General features: G+C 43.9%; 1 protein-coding gene across 2 annotated transcripts in view; it reads right to left on the reverse strand.

Annotated features, from left to right (window-relative positions):
- The window catches only part of TMEM106B (transmembrane protein 106B), a 29,539-nt gene extending 12,199 nt beyond the window's left edge, over positions 1–17,340 (reverse strand). Inside the window, exons 1-4 of one of the 2 annotated variants that reach the window (XM_014603234.3) lie at positions 17,215–17,340; positions 7,364–7,585; positions 2,676–2,739; positions 954–1,113 (exon numbers count right to left, since the gene is read on the reverse strand). In XM_014603234.3, the coding sequence (XP_014458720.1) occupies positions 954–1,113; positions 2,676–2,739; positions 7,364–7,583 (444 nt within the window). In that variant the 5' untranslated portion in view covers positions 7,584–7,585; positions 17,215–17,340. Of the gene's footprint in view, positions 1–953; positions 1,114–2,675; positions 2,740–7,363; positions 7,586–10,461; positions 10,539–17,214 lie in introns of those variants that run through there. The other variant, XM_059728967.1, reaches the window with a different exon arrangement.
- Positions 17,341–22,488: the final 5,148 nt, after the last annotated feature.

Raw genomic sequence — 22,488 nt, forward strand, 5'->3', positions numbered from 1 at the left:
AGGCGAGACTGTGGGACTATGCATTAAGTCCCATTGTGCCTTATTGCCAGGGCACTTCCAGGGCTGGGGGATTGCCGCATCTTCCAGCTGTGGGAGGAGTGGGGGATCCCCTGCAGCTCACAGCCCCTCAGTTAAGAGGGCTCCCAGCTATGAATGCTGGCAGCTTGCTGGTGCAAGGGACAGCTGACAGGGCTCCAACCTGCAGAGGAGACTCTGCTACACATGCAAATTAAAGCTGTAAAGCTATAGAGTTAGTACACATTTTTGAGACCCAACTTGGACCTTTTTATGGCATAAATACTTTGTATATGTAGCTGGTTTCACTTAATTGCACAATTAACCAGCTAACTGTGTAATATCTATAACATGTGCAAGGGGCCCCACAATAGTTTTACCACCACACACAATGTACCAGGAAAAAAGCATTACCACATTTTATCCTGCAGACTTCAAGAAAGACTTGAAGCAGAACAACGGACTTGTATATCTGTAGGATCCCAGTACAAAAAAAGGCTTTTTCCCTCCAGGACAAACAGATTATTTATTTACAGCCCCTGAGAACTCTAGAAAACTAACATCATTGTCAGATCTTAGGCACATTTTCCTGAAGGGGAGGAGAAAAATCTTACAGATTTTACAATTAGGTAAGGGTGCAAAATCAGTGTTGTCTGCCAAATATCCAGACCTGAAGAAAATCTGACAAACATGGGCATAGGAGATATGATGACATGAAACAGAAAGAGAACCTGACCACAATCTTTATACTTCATGCAATATCTTTATACTTCATGTGAAGCTGCTACTACAACATATGCTTTCAAAATGCTTACTGTTAAAATGACATTTACATAATGAAGTGTTATAACATACATTTTTACTGCTTAACTTATGCATTTGAGGAAAATTGTTTACAACACATTTCAACAATAATGCTTGTTAACAGATGATCTTACCGTAATATTTAGATATATAATACGTCTACTTGGTTCGTAAGTGACGTATACCGACTTCACACCAACATATTCCACATCAATGGACCGAGGGAATAAAAAGAAGACAGCCAGCCCAGACAGGAGTAAGCATACAATTACAGAAGCCGTCACGTAAAGCTTTCTGAGAAATAAAAGGTTAAGTTTATTAGTATACCATTATTAAAGCAATGAGAATTACTCCTTTTTCTTGGCAATAAGAGTGCTAAGAATCAAAATGATTATTCTGATTCAACCTTTCACTAATTCCTTTAGTTGTATAACCTGGGGAAGAGTTTGTGCACAAGTATCAAGCCTCAAACAGATGGATGTCCTGTTCTTCATCATCTTAGTCTAACTTTGAAGTGAAATATATTTAAGAGTAACTTAACTAAGTATTCTGGGAGTGGGAGGCCGAGTAGAACTTCCCATAAGTCTATCAGAGGTAACTACACTAATCAAATATTAAAAAAGCATGTCAATACACAGAAGGACAACTCCTATGGACCTGGTATAACACCTCTTCTAGGAAAAAAATGCTGAAACTAAATGGAAGTGCTTAACTAGCTTATATGCCTGTTTGAGAGCAATGTTTTCTCAGTTGGTTTCCTGAAAAAGAAATAAATGGAAAGAATTGTCACAATAAATCCTAAGGGGATGCACTGGGATTTTTTAAAATTTTTTTGTTTAATTTTTTTTTTTTTAAAGTGATCTAGGTATAAAACCAAAATCTTGAAAGCCAGCCTACCCAGTTATATAGGCAGTCCTCCAACTTATGACGCAATTGGTTCCTGAAAACCGAGTCTCAAGTTGAAACGTTGCCACTCGGAACCAATTTTCTCATAAGAAGCAACGTTATAAATGGGGGATTGGTTCCTGAACCAAGGCCCAATACCCTATTTTCACCAAAAATACCCCATCTGACCTCCTTGCTTCTCCCCCCTTCCACCCTCCTGCTTATCTTACCCTACAACTTTAATGGCACTTATGCTGGGAAAGCTACATCATGGCTTAGTAAGAGCCCAAATGGTCTTCCAAAAAAAGTCTATGTTTTTAAATGAATTACTTGATTAACAGGCTAAATTAGCGGTTGTCAACAGGGGTTATGTGTACCCCTGGGGGTACTTTGAAAGGTCCCAGGGGGTACGCGTGGGGATGGAGCACCACCACCCCGTACCGCCACCTCCCAGGAGCAGGGCTGGGGCGGGGCAAGGGCAGCAACGCCCCTCTGCAGGCTTAACAGGTGACACCCAACCGGCCAGATGCAGGGGGAGAAGCCTGCATGCAGCAGCCATCCACCGCTGTGTTGCTGCTCCATGTGCAGCTGCCGCCACTGCCCCCCCCACCCCCAGCATTCCTTGACCAGCCACCAGAGGTACACTGCTCAAAAGAGGTTGAAAACCCCTGGGCTAAATTCATAAGATAATTTAAATAGCTATCTTAGAAAGCTAAGACTCATCTACTTAAGTCAGCAATGCATCCAGTCCTTTGTCTACAGGCAGAAATGTTCTATTTTGAAGGAGGTAGAGTGCGTTTAAAAAACAAAACAAAACAAAAAAACCCCAAAACTTATGGATGTGTCCATCATGTCACGTAAATCCTCACTAAACTTCACTTCTCCAAATGATATTGGATTGCATTTACCATATCAGCAAAACAAACAACTTCAACATCCTTTCACATATTAAAATTCTTACTGTAACTTACGTTCTCCTTGGCCTCAGTCTCTGATCACTGTATGGAATTAGTGCTACAAGCTGGTTTTCTTGTCCTATAAATATACAAGAACACTTCTCAAATACCTTTAGGTACACTTAGACACACTTATAAAGCAAAACAAAGAGCAAGCAATTAGAGTGTAGCGTAATCCAACACTGGACCCTTGGAATTTTATTAAGAAAATACAGGAAGTTGAAGCAACACTTTTTCTTAAGTGTCTTGTTACAGAATCTTTCTTCCCAAAAAGCTGATGCAAGAGAAGTGTCAAAAAGCCCCACTGAAGCATGCAAGCTATACCAACACTGGAGAGACGAATTAAACTGATGCAATTCTTATTTTGGGCATGTACTGTGCTTGGTGCATGGATGAGTCAAGCTGAAACTAAAGCTCTGGGTTTTCCCCCCCACCATGTCTGTCAGTAAATTGCATGTGGCACTATCTCCAACCCCCTAATATACAGAGGTCCTATTATCCAACACAACTATGCAGGAGAACTCAGAAAAACTGTGAAACCCTCTCCTTTGCTTGTCTTACTCCAAAAAAGGATCCACTTAAAGCAGGACATACCTACTTGATAGCAGTGCACCGATACACCAGTTCATATCATATTGGCACCAATAAAAGCAAAATTGATGTTAACTGGCATTCAGATTTTATTGGCTGATAATGTTGCCGATAATTGCTGTGTGCATGCACGCAGCCCAGCAGCTTAGAGAACAGTGCCCAGCTGGTAAGTCTGTGGGGAAAAAGGGGCAGGGAAGGGGTGTGGGAATGGGGCAGATCAAGGCCCCCCCATGATTTGAGAAGGAGTGGGGCTGGGCCTGGGGTAGGCGCTGCCCAGCTAGGGTGGGGTGCAGGACAGAACTATGAGCAGTTCATCCGGGGTTCTGGGGGTGGCTCCTGCCCTGGCACACTCCAGGGGAGGCATGAGGGGTATGTGCCCCCCCAGATCTGTGTGTAGGGCAAAGGCAGGATGATGCTACAAGCTGGAACTGGAAGCAGCGCTGGCTCTTCTTGGTGGGGGTACTGGGCTGGGGCTGTGCGTGGGGCAGGTGGTGGCAATGGGAGGGGAGTTCCTTGGGGTGGGGAGAGCTATGGCAAGTTCTGGTGTGGGCTGTGGCCACCCCACAATTCACCATAGGTCCCCTGCCCAAGCCCCCCCCTCTAGTGCTGCTGCTCACCCCGAGCGCAGCCCCAGCTCAGACCCCCATCAGAAAGAGCTCAGGGCCACTCCCAGCCCCAGCCTGCCCTAGTCCTGTGCATAGATCCAGGAAGCATGTGCACCCCATGCCTCCCCTGGGATGTGCCAGTGGTGTAAGCCACTTTCCCCTACCCCGCTGGATGAACTGCTGGAGGCTCCATCCCATGCCCTGTCCTGGCTGGGCAGTGCCTATCCCTGCCCCCCCCCCCCCCAACTGACCAGCTAGGCACTGCTCTGCAAGCTGCCAGGATGCATATCAGCAATCGGATTGGTATCGGCCAATACAACCCATTAAAAAATTGGCTATTGCCATCAGCCCAAAAAGTCTTGTAAGGGTGCACCCTTACTACTTTAACTACTAAACTAAGAAATATAAACCTGTAAAACCGTTCCTATGAAGCAGACACAAAGTTGCTATCAAAAAAGCATGACCACAGGCATCCATCCTAAGATGAAATAGTAGAAGTTGAATCGGCCATCACAAGGGCCACTTCACAGCCAGTATACCAGCAACAGGAGTGAATCAAGACAGTACCACCTAGAATATCAACATCATTAACTTATCACTATGCCACACCCGCACTCTGAAATACCCATACTCCCCAAGAGATCTAGACTCCTGCCGAGAGAAACAGCCTGACAAGGTACTAATATACAGAGAACTGAAAGAATCCTTCTGCTGACTTCATCTCAGAGAATACTTCCACAGCCAAACCAGGACTACCTCTGACCGCCTACCCACCACAACAGAGAAGATTAAAAAGAAAAATTCTGATTAGACATTCCCCAGTGGATGGAGTCACATACTGCACTATTACATTGCCTGATTCAGGGGAAAAAGCTGCCAACAGTGAAATTCAACTAAAGTGAAGTCCACCAAAACTTTCTTCATTCAGAGGAAAAAACAAACAAACTATACAGTTCCCAAGACTCAACAACAATATAGTAAGGACTACAGTCATCTTCTACTGTCCACACATCAGTGACAACTCTCTGTCACCAACTACTAAAAAGAACTTGAGGAGGACCCAACACCAACATTCTCTCATACAAATGTTCTGAAAGCTAGCATGGAAAAGATTTGATAGAAACTGCTCTCACTAATCCCCTACTCCCCCATCACAAGAACATTTTATATCTGCCCAAAGATTTACAAAAAAGGTAATGTAAGCAGATTCATTTCCAATTGCAGTATCCTCCTGAAGAGAGGTTAGGGATTCATAGAAACCATCCTTAAAAAAAAACAAAAAAAAAAAAAAAACCCGAACAAAACAACAAAACCCGAACAAACAAAACCATGCATAGAACTTGTCACCTAAAAGAGGAAGTTTTTGTTTTTTTTTTTCTTTTTAAACAAGACAGAGTTCCTTAAAATCCAGAATATAACCACATCCCCAAAGCCACATTTCTAATCACGGTTCTCACCAACATGCATACTTATGGCCTGCACTATGTAGGAGTTATGCAAGTGAAATACCTAAAAAACCCACCCAAAGAACTAAAAAAAACAAAACAAAAACAAAACCACACCACAGAATACACTCAGGCTTGCAATTATAACTTATTGCATGAATCATCCAAATTCATTAGCTGACCAGACACTAAAACTAGTGGCTAGATAGAGATATTGACTTCATCTACCTCTGCATTTCAGCTTCTTCCCTCTTGCTTTACTTCACTTCTTGTCTCCTGATAACATTTCTTTCCTCCTATTTTGGAGCCCCCCTCCATTCCTTTAAACAGACTTTTTATTTACAAAGAACATTGTCCTGCTATTTAAATTCAAGAGGTGACTGCCACTTCTCAGAGTTGGGAAAGTTTGTCTAAGATTTTTTCTAACTATACATTTAGTTCAATAAAACATATCACCACCTCAAAAAATCCGTGTCTCAGCTGAAAGTTTGCCAGTTCATACTAAAGTATTCCTGCTGCAATAAGCTGAATTTGTGAAAGTTCAATGAACCATTACATTTGATGTATTTATAACATCTGTTAGAAGTACCTTCCACTGATTTATTCAAAAATGTTATTTTAGAAGAGTAATACATACTTCACCAGAATAGAATTAGATAAAACAATTCTGACCTTTTTTTTAACTCCTATAAGAAAAACAAAAAAGCGTGATACCTAACACATAATTACTAGCATCCTACCTTATATTAGTTAAGGTAATTAGCACCTTAACTTCTGACATGCTGAAATCAATATAAAACAATTTTTTTTTGGGGGGGGGGGGGGGGGGGGGGGGAGAATCACATGGGGAACCCAGTTTCTTTTAAACCTGCTCAATTGATTACTCATACTCAGTAGATTTTCTCAGATCATGTGCTGTTGTTACATGTTACCTTATATAACTAGCATTAGAAGAAATATTTTTTCCTTCATAAGCATGCCTACTGTTGCCAGGAAACGGGGGGGGGGGGGGGGGGGGGGGGGGAGAAAAAAAAAAAAAAAAGACAAAACAAACCAAACCCTCAAACCTATTACTGAACTAATAGGCATCCGTGTCAGCAAAATCTACCTGTTACATAAGCATCTACTAGTCTGTTTAAATCAGACAAACAACAGCCAATTTCAGGAATTAAAACTGAGTTTTTCTAAATGGCACTGAGAGACACTGCAACAATGAACATGGCTTAAAATAATTAATTATATTATGACAGATAATGTATGCATACTGTTAGTGGCCAATATCAAAGCAGTACACACCCAGCTGTTTAGAGAGACATGCAGAGAAAAATGCTAATTATCAGACTTAGCCTACAAATGATGTTAGTATTGGGGCAAAAACAAAAACTGGTACCTCCAAGAAATGTCATGTGAAAAAAGACTGCATCAGCATACAATGAAGTCCTACTCTCTTTCATTCTATTGATCAGCTACTCTATTTGGGATACAGGGCAAAAATACTTCCAGGAGCTTCAGCACAGAAACAAAGGGCACTTTCCCCAGGAAGAACAGAAATGGCAAAGTGCATCCCAAAATACAGTAACAAAGGTAATGAATAATACACTAATAATGAAAGTGGTCAGTTATCATATATTTTTCCAAAGCTATCCAGTAATTTACTACTCGGTGACTGAAAAAAAGTTGTACCATTTCAAAATCGTTTGATGTGTTTGGAGAGGAAGGAACAACACTACAGTTGTTAACCATATTAGAATATTTACTGCAATAGAAAACAAAGAGTAACCATGCAGAACCATGCTAAGAAATTTTAAAAAATTTCTTAAGGGGTAGAATACCCACATAGATGGAGTATTAAGGACACAGAAATCTGAATAGATCTAGCCAAAAGTTCCTCACTTATTTTCTTAGATAAAAAGACTAAAAGGGTAATTTATAAAAGGTTGATTCATTCCCAAGAGACGGGCCAAGCATGAAAACAACACAGAAGTAATTTTGATTACAGAATTACAGCGATTTTAGTTACATTTATGTGTAATTTTAATTTACTTTTATCTACGGTACCTACCACGTGGAATTCGTCCTGTTCCCTGGCAAGTAGGGCAGGTGACACTGTCTCTTCCTGTAAATTCCACATATGGAAACTGTGATACATCCCCACTTCTTCCATCTTCAGCATGGGATTCTGAGTGAACTAACCCATTCCTCACATTTTCTGATCCTGTTCCTCCATCAGAGCCATCTTCTTTATACGTATGTAGTGGCACGTGAGAAAAAGACTTCCCCATGCCTGATGGTAGAGAAACAAAGTGTGCTTCAGGAAGGACATTCTATTATAACAGTTCACTGGTTTTACACATGAGCGCCTGTTAATCTTGCAATCATTTCTCAGGCAAAACTATGGAGAGCCAGTCAACTGACCGGTACAATAACATCAGCTGATTTGACAATTGACAGCACAGCAGGCAAAAATTGTCAAATATACCATGAAACCAAAAACACCATTGTGTAGGTGACAGCATACCGTTTCCTTTATTGAATTTCAGTGTCATCTGTTAGAAAGGGCAGGAGTGAAGGTTTCTTGCCCCTCAGTCCTGCTGGAGTCAGGGGACAACACACATGCACCCACACTCCATATAGGAGCAGGCATCCCCTTGCCCTGCTCCTCTCTGGAACTCTTCCAGTCTCCTTCTCCTTCCCTGCATTAAGCTACTCTGTGCTGAGGGAAAACACAAAACCAGCAAACACAGAAAAGCATCTCCTTACTGGTCCATCTTCGGAGACTGCAGGCATCTCTACATAGAAACAACAAAACGTTTGACAAATTGGTCTGCTGCCTTTTACTGCATTTTAAAACTCGACTTGTCCCTTTTGTAGTTTCTGTGTGTTCAATTTCTCCTTATTTTCTTTTTTTCTTTCTGTAATTTTGTAACTCTGAGTCACTCAGGGGACTCAGGATAAAAACTAAGGTAAAGAGTAACTGTTCTATTTTGGATATCATTCATATTTACAAATTACCTACAATTACAATATTGACTGAAATAAAATTCTTTAAAACATTTTTATAACTTTGTTTCACAATAACAGTTGACTAATTTTTTTTGCAATTAGCATCAGTATCTAACCTCCTGAAGATTAAATTCCCTTTATCTCCACTGTTCTAATAAACTGATGCTTAAAATATCTGATCAGTCAAATACCCACCCTAGGTAAATCTCCCACTGACTTTTGCCCAACAACTGTGCACACTTATAGCACTTCAGGAATCCAAGAATGGAAGAAAATAAAGTATTCACAACAAAGATCTAAGAAGGTGAATTAAACAGCGTTCCTCTTTGAAGAGAGGAGTAGCCCATGTATTGAATGTAGCCTAAAAGATACACAGCCACAAGACATTCAGATTGCCCAGAATCTCAGCATTCTGCAGGCAGGAAGGCAGGCTTGCAATTCTAACTGGTGTAGTGATATCTGCCTAAACTTGCAGACAGAGCAGAAGCACTAATACATACAATTCTCCTTCCAAACAACTATCTTTAACCAGGAGGGCATCAGCTCTAAAATACTATTGGATGTTTTAAAGGATTCACATTTAACTTAAAACAAACAAACAAAAACCCAAAACAAACAACCCTCTTCCCCTAGCAATGAAACAGTTAAAAGTACTGGGATGCCCACAAAAAAGTGGTACATGAAAAACTGCTGCAGGGAAAGAAATTAAACAAAACAAAAACAAGCAAAAATTAAAACCAAGAAGAGGAAAAAAAAAGACACTAGTAAAGAAAGAAGTGAAAGACAAGCAGAAAGGGCAGAATTCCTTAAGGGTAAACAGTCATTTCCCCAAAGTGCTGCTGAATATGAGAAGGTTGTACACAAGAACATGAATCACGCGGCATCAGGCTAAAGGTTCAATCTCTATCAGCAGCAAGTAGCAGGTGCTTTGGAGTAAGAGAAATGGGGCATCTATCACCTGTCACACCTTCCCAGTCCCCAGCAATCATACGGTTCCAGATACCCCAAGCCAGAAACTTACATTCCCAACTGTTGTTTTATGGCCCATGATGAACCTATACTTCCATAAACTTGTCTAATCTCCTCTTCAAACCTGGTTATACTACTAGTTTCTACAAAACCAGTAGCAACAAGTTCAAGTAACATATTTTTGTACAAACACAGCTTCCTTCTGTTGGTTCCCAGATAGTTGCCAAGTTATAGTCCCCTAGTTCTTGCAGTAAAAATGACAGTGAACAGTATTTTCCCATTCACTTTCTCTATACTCCTCATGATTTTGCAGATCTCTATCATATCTTCCCTCAGTTATCTCCTTTCCAAGCTGGAAAGTTCAGGCATTTTCAGGCTCTTAGAAGTTATTCCATACCTCCAAACTTCCTTCCTGCCCTTTGCTTTACCTGTTTAAGTATATGTAACACATCGTGGTCCCAGGTATAGCTGTGACACCCCCTTGTGGCACTATGACCGTGCCCTGCTCCGCTTCTAGGGCACCTTAATATTTTTCCTGCCATGCCTTGAAGGTAACATAAATAAATATAAAAGGGAGGCTGCCCATGAATCTTTGCTAGGCCGCCCATCGCATTTGCTCAAGGCTGGGCCTCTGTAGTCCACTGTGGCTGCCTGGGCACCCAAAGCCTTACGGGCCAATTACGTAGCTCCAAACAGCCTTATAGGCCAATTGTGTGGCTTTACCATGCCTTGCAGGTGTTACTAGTATATTCCCTCTGTTGGGGCCTTAGCCTTTGCCTCTTTAATGAAGCTAGACCTTCTAGCCTAGCTCCACCAAATAGAAACTGGCTTTGAGGCACTAGCTTCCCTTGTCCCTTTTAGTCACTGAGCCCCTGGTTCCTATATACCAGGCCCCTGGCCCTCTATGACTGCACCCCTCTTGGGTGGCCCCTGGTCCCTCTATGACTATGCCTCTCTCTGGCACTGCTCGGCACTCAATAAGCGTTGAAGCCCTGAGCCTATCCCTGGCAGGGCTCAAGGCAGTCAAGTGCCTCCCCTCCCACCCAGACACTAATGAGGCATCCACCTCCCCTATAGCTTTATCTGCAAGGCACTGGGTTAACACAGCATAAACACAAGCTCCTGGGATACAACATAAACAACATGTAGCAGCCTTCTGCCCCTTCAAGAATATAAACCCTCACTAACCCAGCATCCTGGGCAACAGCTCCTTCTCTGGTAGAAGCCAGGTAGAGACTGCCCCTGCTAGCCCCAGCCCTGAGCTTATATGCTCCCCTGGTTCTGCCTGCATCAGGTCACCTGACCACATGCAGGTGCTGGCTAATTATCCCATTAGCAGTGCCCCCCCATTGCCCCCTGCCTGCCTGCAGAGCTCCCTGGCTGGGCTGCTCTTCCACTTTAAGTGAGAGAGAGCCCCAGGCTCTCTTACAGTAGACTGTATCTGTTTTTGAGCTGAAAAGACCACAATTACACACAGTCCTCAAGACACAGGTGCATTATGACTTTATAATGGCATAACGGTACTGTATCTTTCAATTATTTACAATTGTTTTTCTAATGATTCTTTATACATATTTGCTTTTCTGACCACTGCTGCATATTGCACCAATGTTTTTAATTAGTCACAACAACTTGAAGTTCTCATTCCTGAATGGTAATGACCAATTTAAGATTCCATTACTGTATACATATAGTTAGCATTAATTCCCTCCATGTTGTCTTGCTATTTTATTGGCAGCCCACTCAGTTCTGAAAGATCTTTAAATAATTCCACTATCAGTTATGGATCTGAGTGCTCAGAAAAAGTTGTAGTATTATCTACAAATTTTGCCCTTTTTGCTACTTAACTCCCTTTTCCAGATAATTCATGAATATGTTCAACAACTGAACTGTTATCCCACTGTTAACATTTCTTTGTAGTGAAAGCTTACCATTTAGTCCAAATCTTTTCTTCTCCCTTTAACCCAGGGAATCACCCAACCACATCCGATGGAGCCACCGGATCCAGCCTGAAGAGCTAGAAGGCTTTGTCTGGGCCCATGCCTGGGCTGAGCAGTAAGGAGCTGTGCCCAGAGCCAACCCTAAGTGTGTACGGGGCCCAGGGCATATCAGCCTGTGTTGGGAAGGGGGTAGTAAGCAGCTGGAGCATGAAGCTGGTGGCATGCGGCGGCCATGCAGAGTGGTGGCACCCTTGGGGCCTGTACAGCACTGTCTGCAGGAATCCCCAAAGCGTGGGGCCCGGGGCGGTTGCCCTGATTTCCCCACCCCACCCCCTGCCCCCAGGGATGGCTCTGGCTGTGCCAGAACCAGAAGTTTCCAGCTGTGTACATGCTGCCACTGCTTCTCCCAGATTCCCCTCCCCAAAGCTTCAGTGTAGACAGTTTCCAGCCAATGAGAAACTGCACCACAGCCATGCAATTTCCAGCTGTGACCATACTGAGAAGAGGGAGGAGGCTAGGGAGAAGTGGCACTAAGATGGACTCAACTGGAAGCTATGCTTGTATCCCAGGTCAAGAGCAAAGGGGGTGGGGGTAGGGGCCTGGAAGAAGCAGTAAGTCAGGTCCCAGCTGCCTGGCCCTAGCACAGGTGCAAGGTATCCCACCCCACCTCACCTCCTTGCAGGTGTGCTGCTGAAGCCACTTACCCACACTGGATCAAAACCAGGTTGTTCCAGACCACAGGATGTAAAAGGCTGCTGAATGAATTTAATTACTTTTCAGTGCATTGAATTGGTTTCCCCATGAGGATGGCTTAGTTTCTTTAACAGCTTCTGGTGAGGGACCATGTCAAAATCCAAGTACTGTACACTTTAAGTCAACCAGATCTCAGTTATCAATGTGCTTGTTAACACTCACAAAGAATTCCAGCAGACTGGAAAGGCATTTTACAGAGCTTTATAAAAATCACACGGACTCTACCCCAGCATATCATATTCATCCATGAGACCAACTAATTCTGTTTCTATCATTATTATTATTGACTTATGTTCCCAAGAAATCAGTAGAATCTGACTCATCAGTAGTTCCCTGGATCACCTCTGGAGCTCTTTTTAAAGACTGAGGTTATGCTGGCAAGCCTCTCGTCCTCTGGCACCAAAACAAATTTAAGCAATATGTTACATACCTTTGCCAAGAGTTCTGCAATCCATGTAAAATACCTTCAGAACTCATGGGTAATTTTCATTGGTGTCCAAATAATACTACATATTTTGATGCTACATAAAAGTCAGACTGCCTATAAGTTCTACATATTTCATTCAGGTCACTGAATGTTTCACACAGGTATGGGTTGAGTAAACTATGCAGTCCCAAACATATGCTCCAACCCATAGGCAACCAAGTATATGATTTGGCTCTCTACCACATCAGTGTTACCTGCAGACTTCCTCAGCCTGCTTTTCAAGTAAACATTCAATTAGTCAAAATCCCAGTTCTGAACAGGTTCAATATTAGTACTGCTGGACACACCACCTCATCCAGATTGGATAGCTGGAAATAGTTATTGATGCTTCAGCGATAAACATTTAAGACAAAGACTATGCACAGAATTCATGTATGAAAAGCTCTGTCTTCAGTCTTTGTAGCAAGAACTAACGAAACAATTTCAAACTGAAAAGATCTAATCACCAAAGTTTCTATAGAAATTGATAGAATGTAACACTTAATTTAAATGGTTTATGGAAATGTCTGCCCTTATGATTGCAAAAAACCCTCACTGAATCTGTTCCCATGGATGCACTGAACTTTCCAAATTGGCTGACAAGTCCAGTGTATCCATTCCTTCTCTTGTCATCTCCCAAAACAGTAGACTGAAGTGGACAACTGTCCCTGAAATCTTTGTCAAGAGAAGTGACAAGAAACACATTAATTTTCACACTTATGTTGACCAGAAATCCTTTAAGCAGCTGAGACAAACACAGGAGATACTCCTGAAAGACGGTGGATACAAAATAGCCAGCAAGAAGTTGGAAACCAAAGGATCTGGCCATTAATTTCCAACGAGATGAGAAAGAAAATTAAGATAAAAAGGAACTCCACTCCCTGGAGTAGAAGACTTATGTTCTTGCAAAGACAAAAAGGAGCAAGCTATGAACTAGCATGAATTCCTGTTGCATTCACTTCTGACAAATACTTTAAAAAAAATCTAAAGTACAACCTTATTGTAGCAGAAACCATTTTTTCATTATATCAAATTGGTTATTATAACAAACACCCCCCATGCAGTGGTGACGCATAGCAGGTGCATGTGCACCCCCTGACAGCCAGTGTTCCCTCCTTAGGTGACGAGCGGGGGGGGGGGCGGGGCAGGCAAGAGCACTTGTGCCCCCACCCTGAAAGCGCCAGCTGGGGAGCAGGGGTGCCAGTAGAAGCGATCCCCGTGGTCCCTCCATGGCCAGTTGCGCTGACCCCGAGGGGGAGGGGGGTTCTTCTGGGTCGGCACAATCAGCCACAGGGGGACCCCTCCCCCCCAATTGATGACTGGCCACTGACTCAAGAGGCACCAGTTACCCATGCCCTCATGGAACTTTTCTCCTGGTCCCACAGGGGTTTGTTTTGAGATTGTACTCTATCATCCAAAAGGCTGCAATGCACTGTCAACATTTATTAAAAATGCAGTTCACACTATATATTTGTATGCATATACAAGCAAGCTGCTTAAACTCAAGTGAAAAAGTTCTCTTACAGGATAAAAGAACTTATATTAACTATTTGTTACAATTATTTACATAGTAACTATTTTTAAGGCTGCCTCTTAAAGCAGGCGCAGGCAAAGTCCTGCCTGTGGTGGACTCCATTTGGCAGCATCCCCTGCCTGTGTCACTGCAGCTGGTTACCATGGAGACCCAAGGAGCAGCAGGGCAGTGATAGCACAGGGCCAGAGTTTTCATGGCAACTGGCTGCAGCAGCACTGGCAGGCAGAGTTGTCCCTAGGGGTGTGCAGGATCCTGGCGGGGGGGGGGGGCACGGTCGGGGGGAGTGGCTGGAGCCAGCAGCACTTGGCAGCAGCAGCAAAGCCAGCAGTGCTCGGCAGCACGTGGCAGCCGTGGCTGGCCCTTTGCGGCACAGACCACGAGGTCCCCCAAAGTGCGGGGCCTGGGGCAGTTGCCCTGATTCACACCCCCACCAGGGACAGCCCTACTGGCAGGGCACACAGCTGGGTGGGGAGCTGCTCCAGGGATCTTGCGATGGTGACTGTGGTCCGGAGCCGGGGCAGAGCCACGATTTGCTGGCTGCATGCCTCTGCCAGGCTCTTGCCTGGCTTCAGACCATGCTGTCACCACCACAAGATCCCAGCCATGTGCTCTGCCACTACTGTTGGGGCCAGTCTCCATGGAAACCCTAGTCCCAAACTGTCACGGCACTGCTGCTCCTGGGGTCTCCATGGCAACCAGCCACAGCAATGTAGGCAGGGTCTGCTGGGAAAAGCAGTCTAGCCACCAGCTGGATCTGCCATTTTGCCCACCCCTGTCTTAGTCTTGAGTTTCTGGGAACAGGTAGAGAACTGTATATATTGCTTGAAATATTTATATCCATTTCTGGTTCAAAGAATACACTCCTATATTTGACAGCTTTTTGTGGTTCACTTTTCTTCCACGTTAGCTAGTTGCTCTAAAACAGAGGTGACCACCTTGTGGCATATCTGTCACAAGCGGCATAGGCAGCCCCTCCTGTGTGGCCCATGGTAGAGGAGGGAGGCAGTAGGGAACACAGTAGCAAATAGAGCTGAGAGCAGAAAGTAGAGCAGCAGATGTGACAGGGACGGAAAGCAGAAAGCAGAGCAGCCATCAGGCAAGGAGCACAGCAGTGAGGAGCAGATCTGGTACAGGAAGTGAATCAGAGTGGCACTCAGGAAGGCTACGCAGCTAATTTGTGGCACACCTGACAAAAAGATTTCAGCTACAAGAAATTCTTGAAAAGGAGACATGTTTCCCATTTTGAAATATTCTATGCAGGTCTGGGAGTCAACCAATAATGGAACAATTTATTGCACGGAACATATTGTGAGTAACAGGCTGCAAAAAGTGGCAGCCAATCTGCAGGCTGAAATATCTTCAAACAAGTTAGTTAATAAGCAAGTTTATAACAAACTTGCCAACAGAAAGTCAAAGTTGAATAAATTGTGGTTACTGTGCAACATAACCCAGGATTACGTGTGGTTCCATCGCCCCCATACTTACTTAAGATTTGAGTTTGCTAAAACCTTTAATCTGCAGAATCCAAGATTTTTAGTACAGGTGCTCATACTTTTATTTACAGAAATCCTGGGGTCAATCCCTGATGCCGCTGTGCTACAAGTGTCAATAGCTCATTCAGCCCTCTTGCTCATATTCAACTACAACATATACATGTGCAAGCTAGTTTCAGCAATAAAACATCAAAAGATAAAAAGTGGTAAAACTTAACCAAGAGAACCCTTTAAAATAGAATTAAAATATTAATTTAATTTAAAAAACCCAGATATGGATGAGAAGAAATTAAGTGAAGTACCTAAAACCAACCAAACCACCAGGGCCAAAACTGAAACAGATAATCCTCCTCCCTCCTTTTCAAGTGTCCCATTTGCTAGACTCCCATACTTCTTAAAATACTCTACTACAGTTAGCCTTATCTGGATCCAGCAACTCGATTTTTCCAGTGGTTTGAAAGGCTGTTCTAAAAGGATAACAACAGGGTTTGGCAGACTAGTTTTACTACAAACCCTCATTTTCATACGAGTCTAAGACAGTAACATGGTTTGACCTGGCCAACAAAGTATGGGAAGAACACAGCTTGATTCTGTGTAAGACACTGGGGGCCAACCTCTTAGGTAAGCATGCCACAAGTTAGCCCCACACCCTGCCCAAGTGCCACTCTGACCTGCTTTCCCTGTCTGATCTGCTGCTCTGCTTCCTACTTCCACCCTGACCCACCCCTGGTCTGTCACATGCTCTACACTAGTGTCTCCTAACCTTTTCCAGCCCAAGGCACGTTTACATTAATACAAATTTTCTGCGACACATTTGTTAAGGCATTCCCCATGCTCACATCTATTGTAGCTCATTGCCATGGCAAAAATTCCACGGCACACCTCTTCATTTCTGATGGCACACTGGTTGGGAAACACTGCCCTACACAGAGGCTGCCTATGCTATTTATATCACAGGTTGGCCACCCCAGGCCTAACACACCCATACCATTTCCCTACAGAACAGCAATTTCCACATAAAGAAGTCATCGGCCATGTTAGTCTGAAGTCAGGCAGAAGGCAGGGGGGCATCTGGCAGCTTAGAAGACATCTGTCTGTCTTGCAAGACAACAGGATTGCACCAAGGGAGGCACCAGTTCCCAAACACCTGTGGGTGCAGCTGTACAGCCCAAACCAGGAGCAACAGCCCCTTCTGCACTGAGCGCACGTGAAGAGAGAGTCCAGCAGAGGGTAACAACAATGGTTAGGGAGCTGGAGGCTGAGGGAACTGGGCTTATTTGGTCTGGAGGAGAGAAGACAGGGGATTTAATAGCAGCCTTCAGCTCCCTGAAGCTGGGTCTGAAGAGGACGGAGCTGGACTGTTCTCAGCTGTGGCCAATGACATAACAGGGAGCAGTGGTCTCAAGTTGCAGCAAGGGAGGTTTAGGTTGGATTTCAGGAAAAACTCACTCACGAGAAGGGTAGTGAAGCCCTGGCACAAGTTACTCAGAGAGGTGGCGGAGTCCATCCTGCCAAGACCCGGCTAGACCAAGCCGTGGCTGGGATGATCTAGTTGGGGCTGGCCCAGCTCTGAGCAGGGGGCTGGACTACACCTTCCGGCCCTCATTTTGATCCCAAGTTGCTACCAAGCCGCCCTGTCTGCTCCCGGGCCCCGGGCTCCTTCCCGCCCCCACCCCCGCCGGCCGAGCTCTGGGGCAGCACCTGCCGCTGCCCCGCTTCTGCCCTCTCCCGCCCCGGGCGTAAACAAGAGCTCACCTGGGCCGCCACCGCAGACGGAGGGAGGGGCCGGACAGAGGGCGCGGGGCCGAGGGGACTCACGGCCGTGCCCGGCTCCGCTGGGACGCAGCGGCGAGGCCCGGATGCTCCGCGGTCACAGTGCGCAGGCGCGGGAGGGGGTGGCCGCGGAGGTGAAGCCGCGCAGGGGCGGGGCGGGCGGGGCAGGCCTGGCCTGGGTGACGTCATCCCCGCTCACGCCCCGCCCGCCTCCGCCGCACCGGAATGGGGATTAGCCCCCCGCTTGGGGCGGTTGCCACGTGCTGAGGGCGGCGGGTGTCTGGCTGCTTGGCCTCCGCGCCCTCCAGCGCGTGTTTATGGCGGCACAAAGCTGTTTCCACCCTAGGCTTGTCCCTGCTGGGCGGCGGGTCCAGTCAGGTGTTGCCCACAGACCTCCTTGCCCCGGGGTAGAGGGAAGGCAGGCCTTTCGCCTGGCATCTCAGTGGTGTGTCACACTCGGGATAGTCAAACCAGACCTTAGCGCAGTGGGCCATGCTTGCAGCTCTCGACGCGTTACGTGGGCCGCACCGCGACAGCTTACTGTCTGTGCGCAGGTTTAAAAAATGTTTTAACAGGCTGTCACGTGGGCGGCCTGTGGCCCGGGAGACTGGGGCTGAGAGCCACCCATCTAAGCACGCTCCCAAGTGTGCGTGCGTGTGGGTGGGGGGCAGCCAATTTTTACTATGCTGTCAGGGTCCATCCTGCTATTTAGCACTAAGTCTACCGGCACAGATTCCAGGAAGCCATTGCTGATTTGGGATGCTTTCCTGTTTTGGGTCCTTGGTAGCTACCCTGTGAAAATCAGACATTTAGGTCGCCTCAGGTTGGGCATCCAAGACTCAGAAACACTCAAGGCACCTTTGCTAGACTAAAGGGTGCCTTTCTGAAAATATAATTTTTTTGCTTTCACTCATTCTTGGACAACAGAAGAACAATGAAGCCATTCTGTTTCTAAGGGCTCTGCTTTGGATAATATAGATTTCTATTTGAAATCTTAGACCGCGTCTCCACAAACGGGAACATGCGTTTCCCCAGGGACAAATGGCAAAGCATATTTGTGCTGCTGCTAGGTGTCCCCGGGCATGCCCCTGCATGCATGCTCTTGGTGCCTGGCAGATTGCCTCAGCTGGGGTAAGGGAGGCTGGGGCCAGCACCCGGGCTGGCCCAGCAACCTTACCTGGGATCCTGGGGGTGTTCCAGGGCTGCAGCAGCAGCGATCTGGGTGCGCAGAGCCTGGCTGGCAGTCAGAGCATGGATCTGGCAGGCCAGGCTCTGGTTTCGGGTGGCGCGTGCTGCAGCCATATGTGCCACCCCACTTGTTTCTGCTGCAGGTTTTTTAGGTACCAGAATTTCCAAGTATCTAATTTTCCTGTATTTGCAGCATGGCAAATAGAATCATGCACAAGTGCCACGAGTGTTTTATGGTACCGCAAACCACACGTTCCTGCTCCTGGGGACGTAGCCTCTGAGTTTATCTTGTGAATCACCTGTAGATTCTTGCACATCCAACAGTACTAATTTTGTGTAACACCCCATGGCACCCTTAGGATCTTGTGGCATTCGGGTTGAGAATCACTTCACAATCACTTCTGAAATCCTTCATTATAAGGTTTACTATAGGGAAGGAACCTATTTAAGCCATCAACTGTTGTAACCAGACACCAGTTTTAACTTACATTCTACGCTTCAAAGAAATATGTTGAAATAATACTGTACACCAGTGTACCTGCATGAAATATTCCTCCCAGATACCTGACACATCAACAATAGTACATACTTCTACATGAACTTGGGTGTATGCCCAATAAATACTTTTTTAAATTAAAGAACCCTATATATGGTTTAGATAGCCTCTTTCCCTGTAACATATTACCATCAATAGGCTGGACCTCCCTCAGTAGAGTTGCAGCATGTTCTCTTTGAAGGTTCTTCTGTTGTGGTACTAGCTCTGGTCGTTCTCTGGAGCCCAAGCTCTATAACTTTCGAGGCACACTGCAGCATGTTACTATTTTCTCTTTTATCCAAAACTGCTACAAAAGGTGTGAGTTGAAGTAAACTGATTTTTGGGCCATCCTTTGCTTATTTTGTTGTTTTAATTGATGTACGTGCAACTGAATTTGTATGTGCAACTTGCTGGAGGGTCTGCCTGTCCCTCGTTGGACTCCTCGGCCACTCAAAGAAACTGTGGTAGTCCTCGGTAACCTAGTAAAGGCGCAATCCCCATGGTATCCCAAGACAGATGGCTGCTGCTGCTGCTGAATTGATAGGATAAGCACTAATAGTTACATATTAGATATCTGAAGAAATAAATCACTTTGTCCGCTATGTATTTTACACACACACACACACACACACACACACATATATATATATATATATATATATATATATATATATATATATATATGATAGTTATGATTGTTCTTCACCAGGAGGGCAGGTACCAACTTAGCATCTAGTTGTAGCTTAGCAACAAATCTTAGCATGTACTTGTATCTTTTTTTCCCTGTAATAGACAACGCATAACTGTCATTTATAGGGAGAACTTAAAAAATGCCTAGATTTCTTTTCACCTTTAAAAAATTAAAAATGGGATCATCCTAGGTTGTTGCCACCTACTTTAGATGCTGAGCTATATGATGAGTCTACATTTATGGGCAGCCTATAAACACCAGAAAATCAATTCATAGTGGAAAGAATAATAGATGTTCAGCTGTAGCAGAATCTACAATAATATGCAGCAGTCATATACAATAATGTGACTGATTTTTGACTAGCCTTTGTATTTTATTTGTGTTTGTTCTGGGAAATAGAGGGTATCCTGCAGGGCCCTCCTCCTGCCTTGTACTAGTTCACCATAGCATAGAAAGCATGGTTTAGAGAACTCCTACACTATCCTGTGCTGGATGTGTGCTGAGCCTCAATTCCTTGCAACCACCCAGCACTAAAACACCTATTAAAGTAATTATGCCAGCATGTTGGAAAGTGTCTGTGTGACCTATCATAATGTCTTCTCTTTCTTGTATTACGAAGATCTGAAAGAGACTATCATTCCCCAGTCATAATCTATTTTTCCTGGGCTGCTCCACAAGATATAATACAAATTTATACTGTAGCCTATAATGTGATCGGTAATATACTGGCCTGCAGCAGCAACCCTTTTAAAGTTGTGTAGGCACAGTCCTGAATGGTTCTTTGAACAATGTCTGCACTGAACAACAAGATTAAAAATCCATTGTGCAAACTTGGTCCACCCTAATAAGGTGTATTCAGAACCATCCAAAGTTTATTTGTGAAGAATTCTTGATACTCCAAAATTGCCATCTTTTATGATGAATTGACTAATAAAATATTTCAATTTGGTTTCTCCATGGAGAATTTCATCTCTGTGTGCTATCTGATGATAATGTCTATGCATTGAATTATTTTGCATGAATAAAACATAATCAATCTTTCATGTCTGAAGTATTTCTGATACACTGCACGACTATTGACAACTGTCAGTTTTGTTGCACTCATTATGAAATGCATACCTTTCCGTTTCTTTTTATTCATGACTTATATAGAGTGCATTTGTTTTGCATTAGGTGACAAATGGGCAAGATAATTACATTCTGTCATGCAACTTGCAGAAAGGCTATAAGTTATGCTAGTTACGATATAAGTTTAATATTATAAATGAACTATGACTCACATGCAGCAATAAGTACTGCCAGTGCTTTATGAGGGAAATGGCCCATATTTCTCCACCTTTTTGTGTTTTCATCTTTCATATGTAAAACCATATGGTTGAATATTGATGAGCAAAAAAAAAAAAGAAAAGGAATCAGAAATCAGAACTAGCTCTAGATGCAGAACCAGATACAGCACACATATCTTTTCTGATTGAATGAAGGGCTAGATAATAATAATTATTATTATTATAATTATAATAATTATAATAGTAAGAAGAAAAATAAGTTATAGTGTAAACAAGATGCTTAGTCTACAGGTTTCTGCAGCCAGGTCTGCTCCCTGAGGAACTCCTCAACCACTCCTCCAACTAAAACGTAGTCTTTGAGCAGCAAATAAATGAACAAATAAACAAATTCAAATCCTTCTACTCTGTTCCAGGCCCTTGGAGGCAAGCCCTTTGGTTCTGGCCGCAGCCCAGAGGCCTGGTCCTCCTTGGTTACAAGCTTATTCAGCTCACAGTTTGCCTTTGGCTCATAACTCTTCCTTCACAGTTCGCTACCCTTCTGCTTTCTTTTTGGGGATTTTAAACTCCCAGTGGGATATACTCTCATTATCTAAAAGCCCCATAGCTAGGATTCCTCAATAAGGCTGAATGTTCCCGCTTAAAAGGCCAGACTATTATGTATGGTTAAAACCCCATGGTTAGAACCTCAAGGACTGGCAGCCACCTTGCAGAGGTGGCCGGATTGTGCTACCCTCACTTAAATAGAATAGCATGTCTGAGTAGACCCATTGATTATAGTCTCATAAAATTTATATTCAGTTGTTGTTGAAAAAGAATTGTACTGTCCAAAAAACAAAACAAAAAGCATATTCTAGCTTTATAAATGTTCATGGAACTTATCTACACACAAATGGATTATGTAGGGACTTTTTTTGAAGGGTCTCTTTCTGTTACATATCCCTTCAGCAGCATAATTTTGTAGGGGTGTTTGGAAATATTTAAGTAATGGGATTAAGTCTAAAAAAGGACAAAAATGTATATACCCATGGTGAAAAAACATTTGTATGGACTTATATAAGCCCTTGAGAAGGGCAAACTGCACGTGACCAGTGTTTGCATGGTTTGTGCTAACAGTCTCTCACTGACTTTGCAAGCATAACAGATCTATTATTCCACAAGGGAATAGGCATGCTTGTCACATATTTCCTACTATTGTTTTCTTTGTAAAATGTCATCTGGCCAATGCAAGAAAACCCGCTTGAACTTTTGTGAGTTCCCACATATTATTCCCAAATTTTTATTGTACTATCTTGAGTTACAGATAGTGTACAGAATCTTAATTTCCTTGTCTGTCTTCTATGATGTGCCCAGCTGGCTTTTCAGACTCAGGTGCCATAGCAATCCATAATGTTTAATAACCTTCCGCATAATTTATTCAACCATTTGTGCATCAAAATCGATTTATCCTATCTTGGCATCAGGCCAACAGATCCAACAGAATCATTTGAAAACCATTAGTGAAGCATGTAAAATGGCACCCACAACAGACAGTTAAAAGGTAACAGAAGATGAAGCAT

This window comes from Alligator mississippiensis, chromosome 5, assembly GCF_030867095.1.
Source record: "Alligator mississippiensis isolate rAllMis1 chromosome 5, rAllMis1, whole genome shotgun sequence".
NCBI lineage: Eukaryota > Metazoa > Chordata > Crocodylia > Alligatoridae > Alligator > Alligator mississippiensis.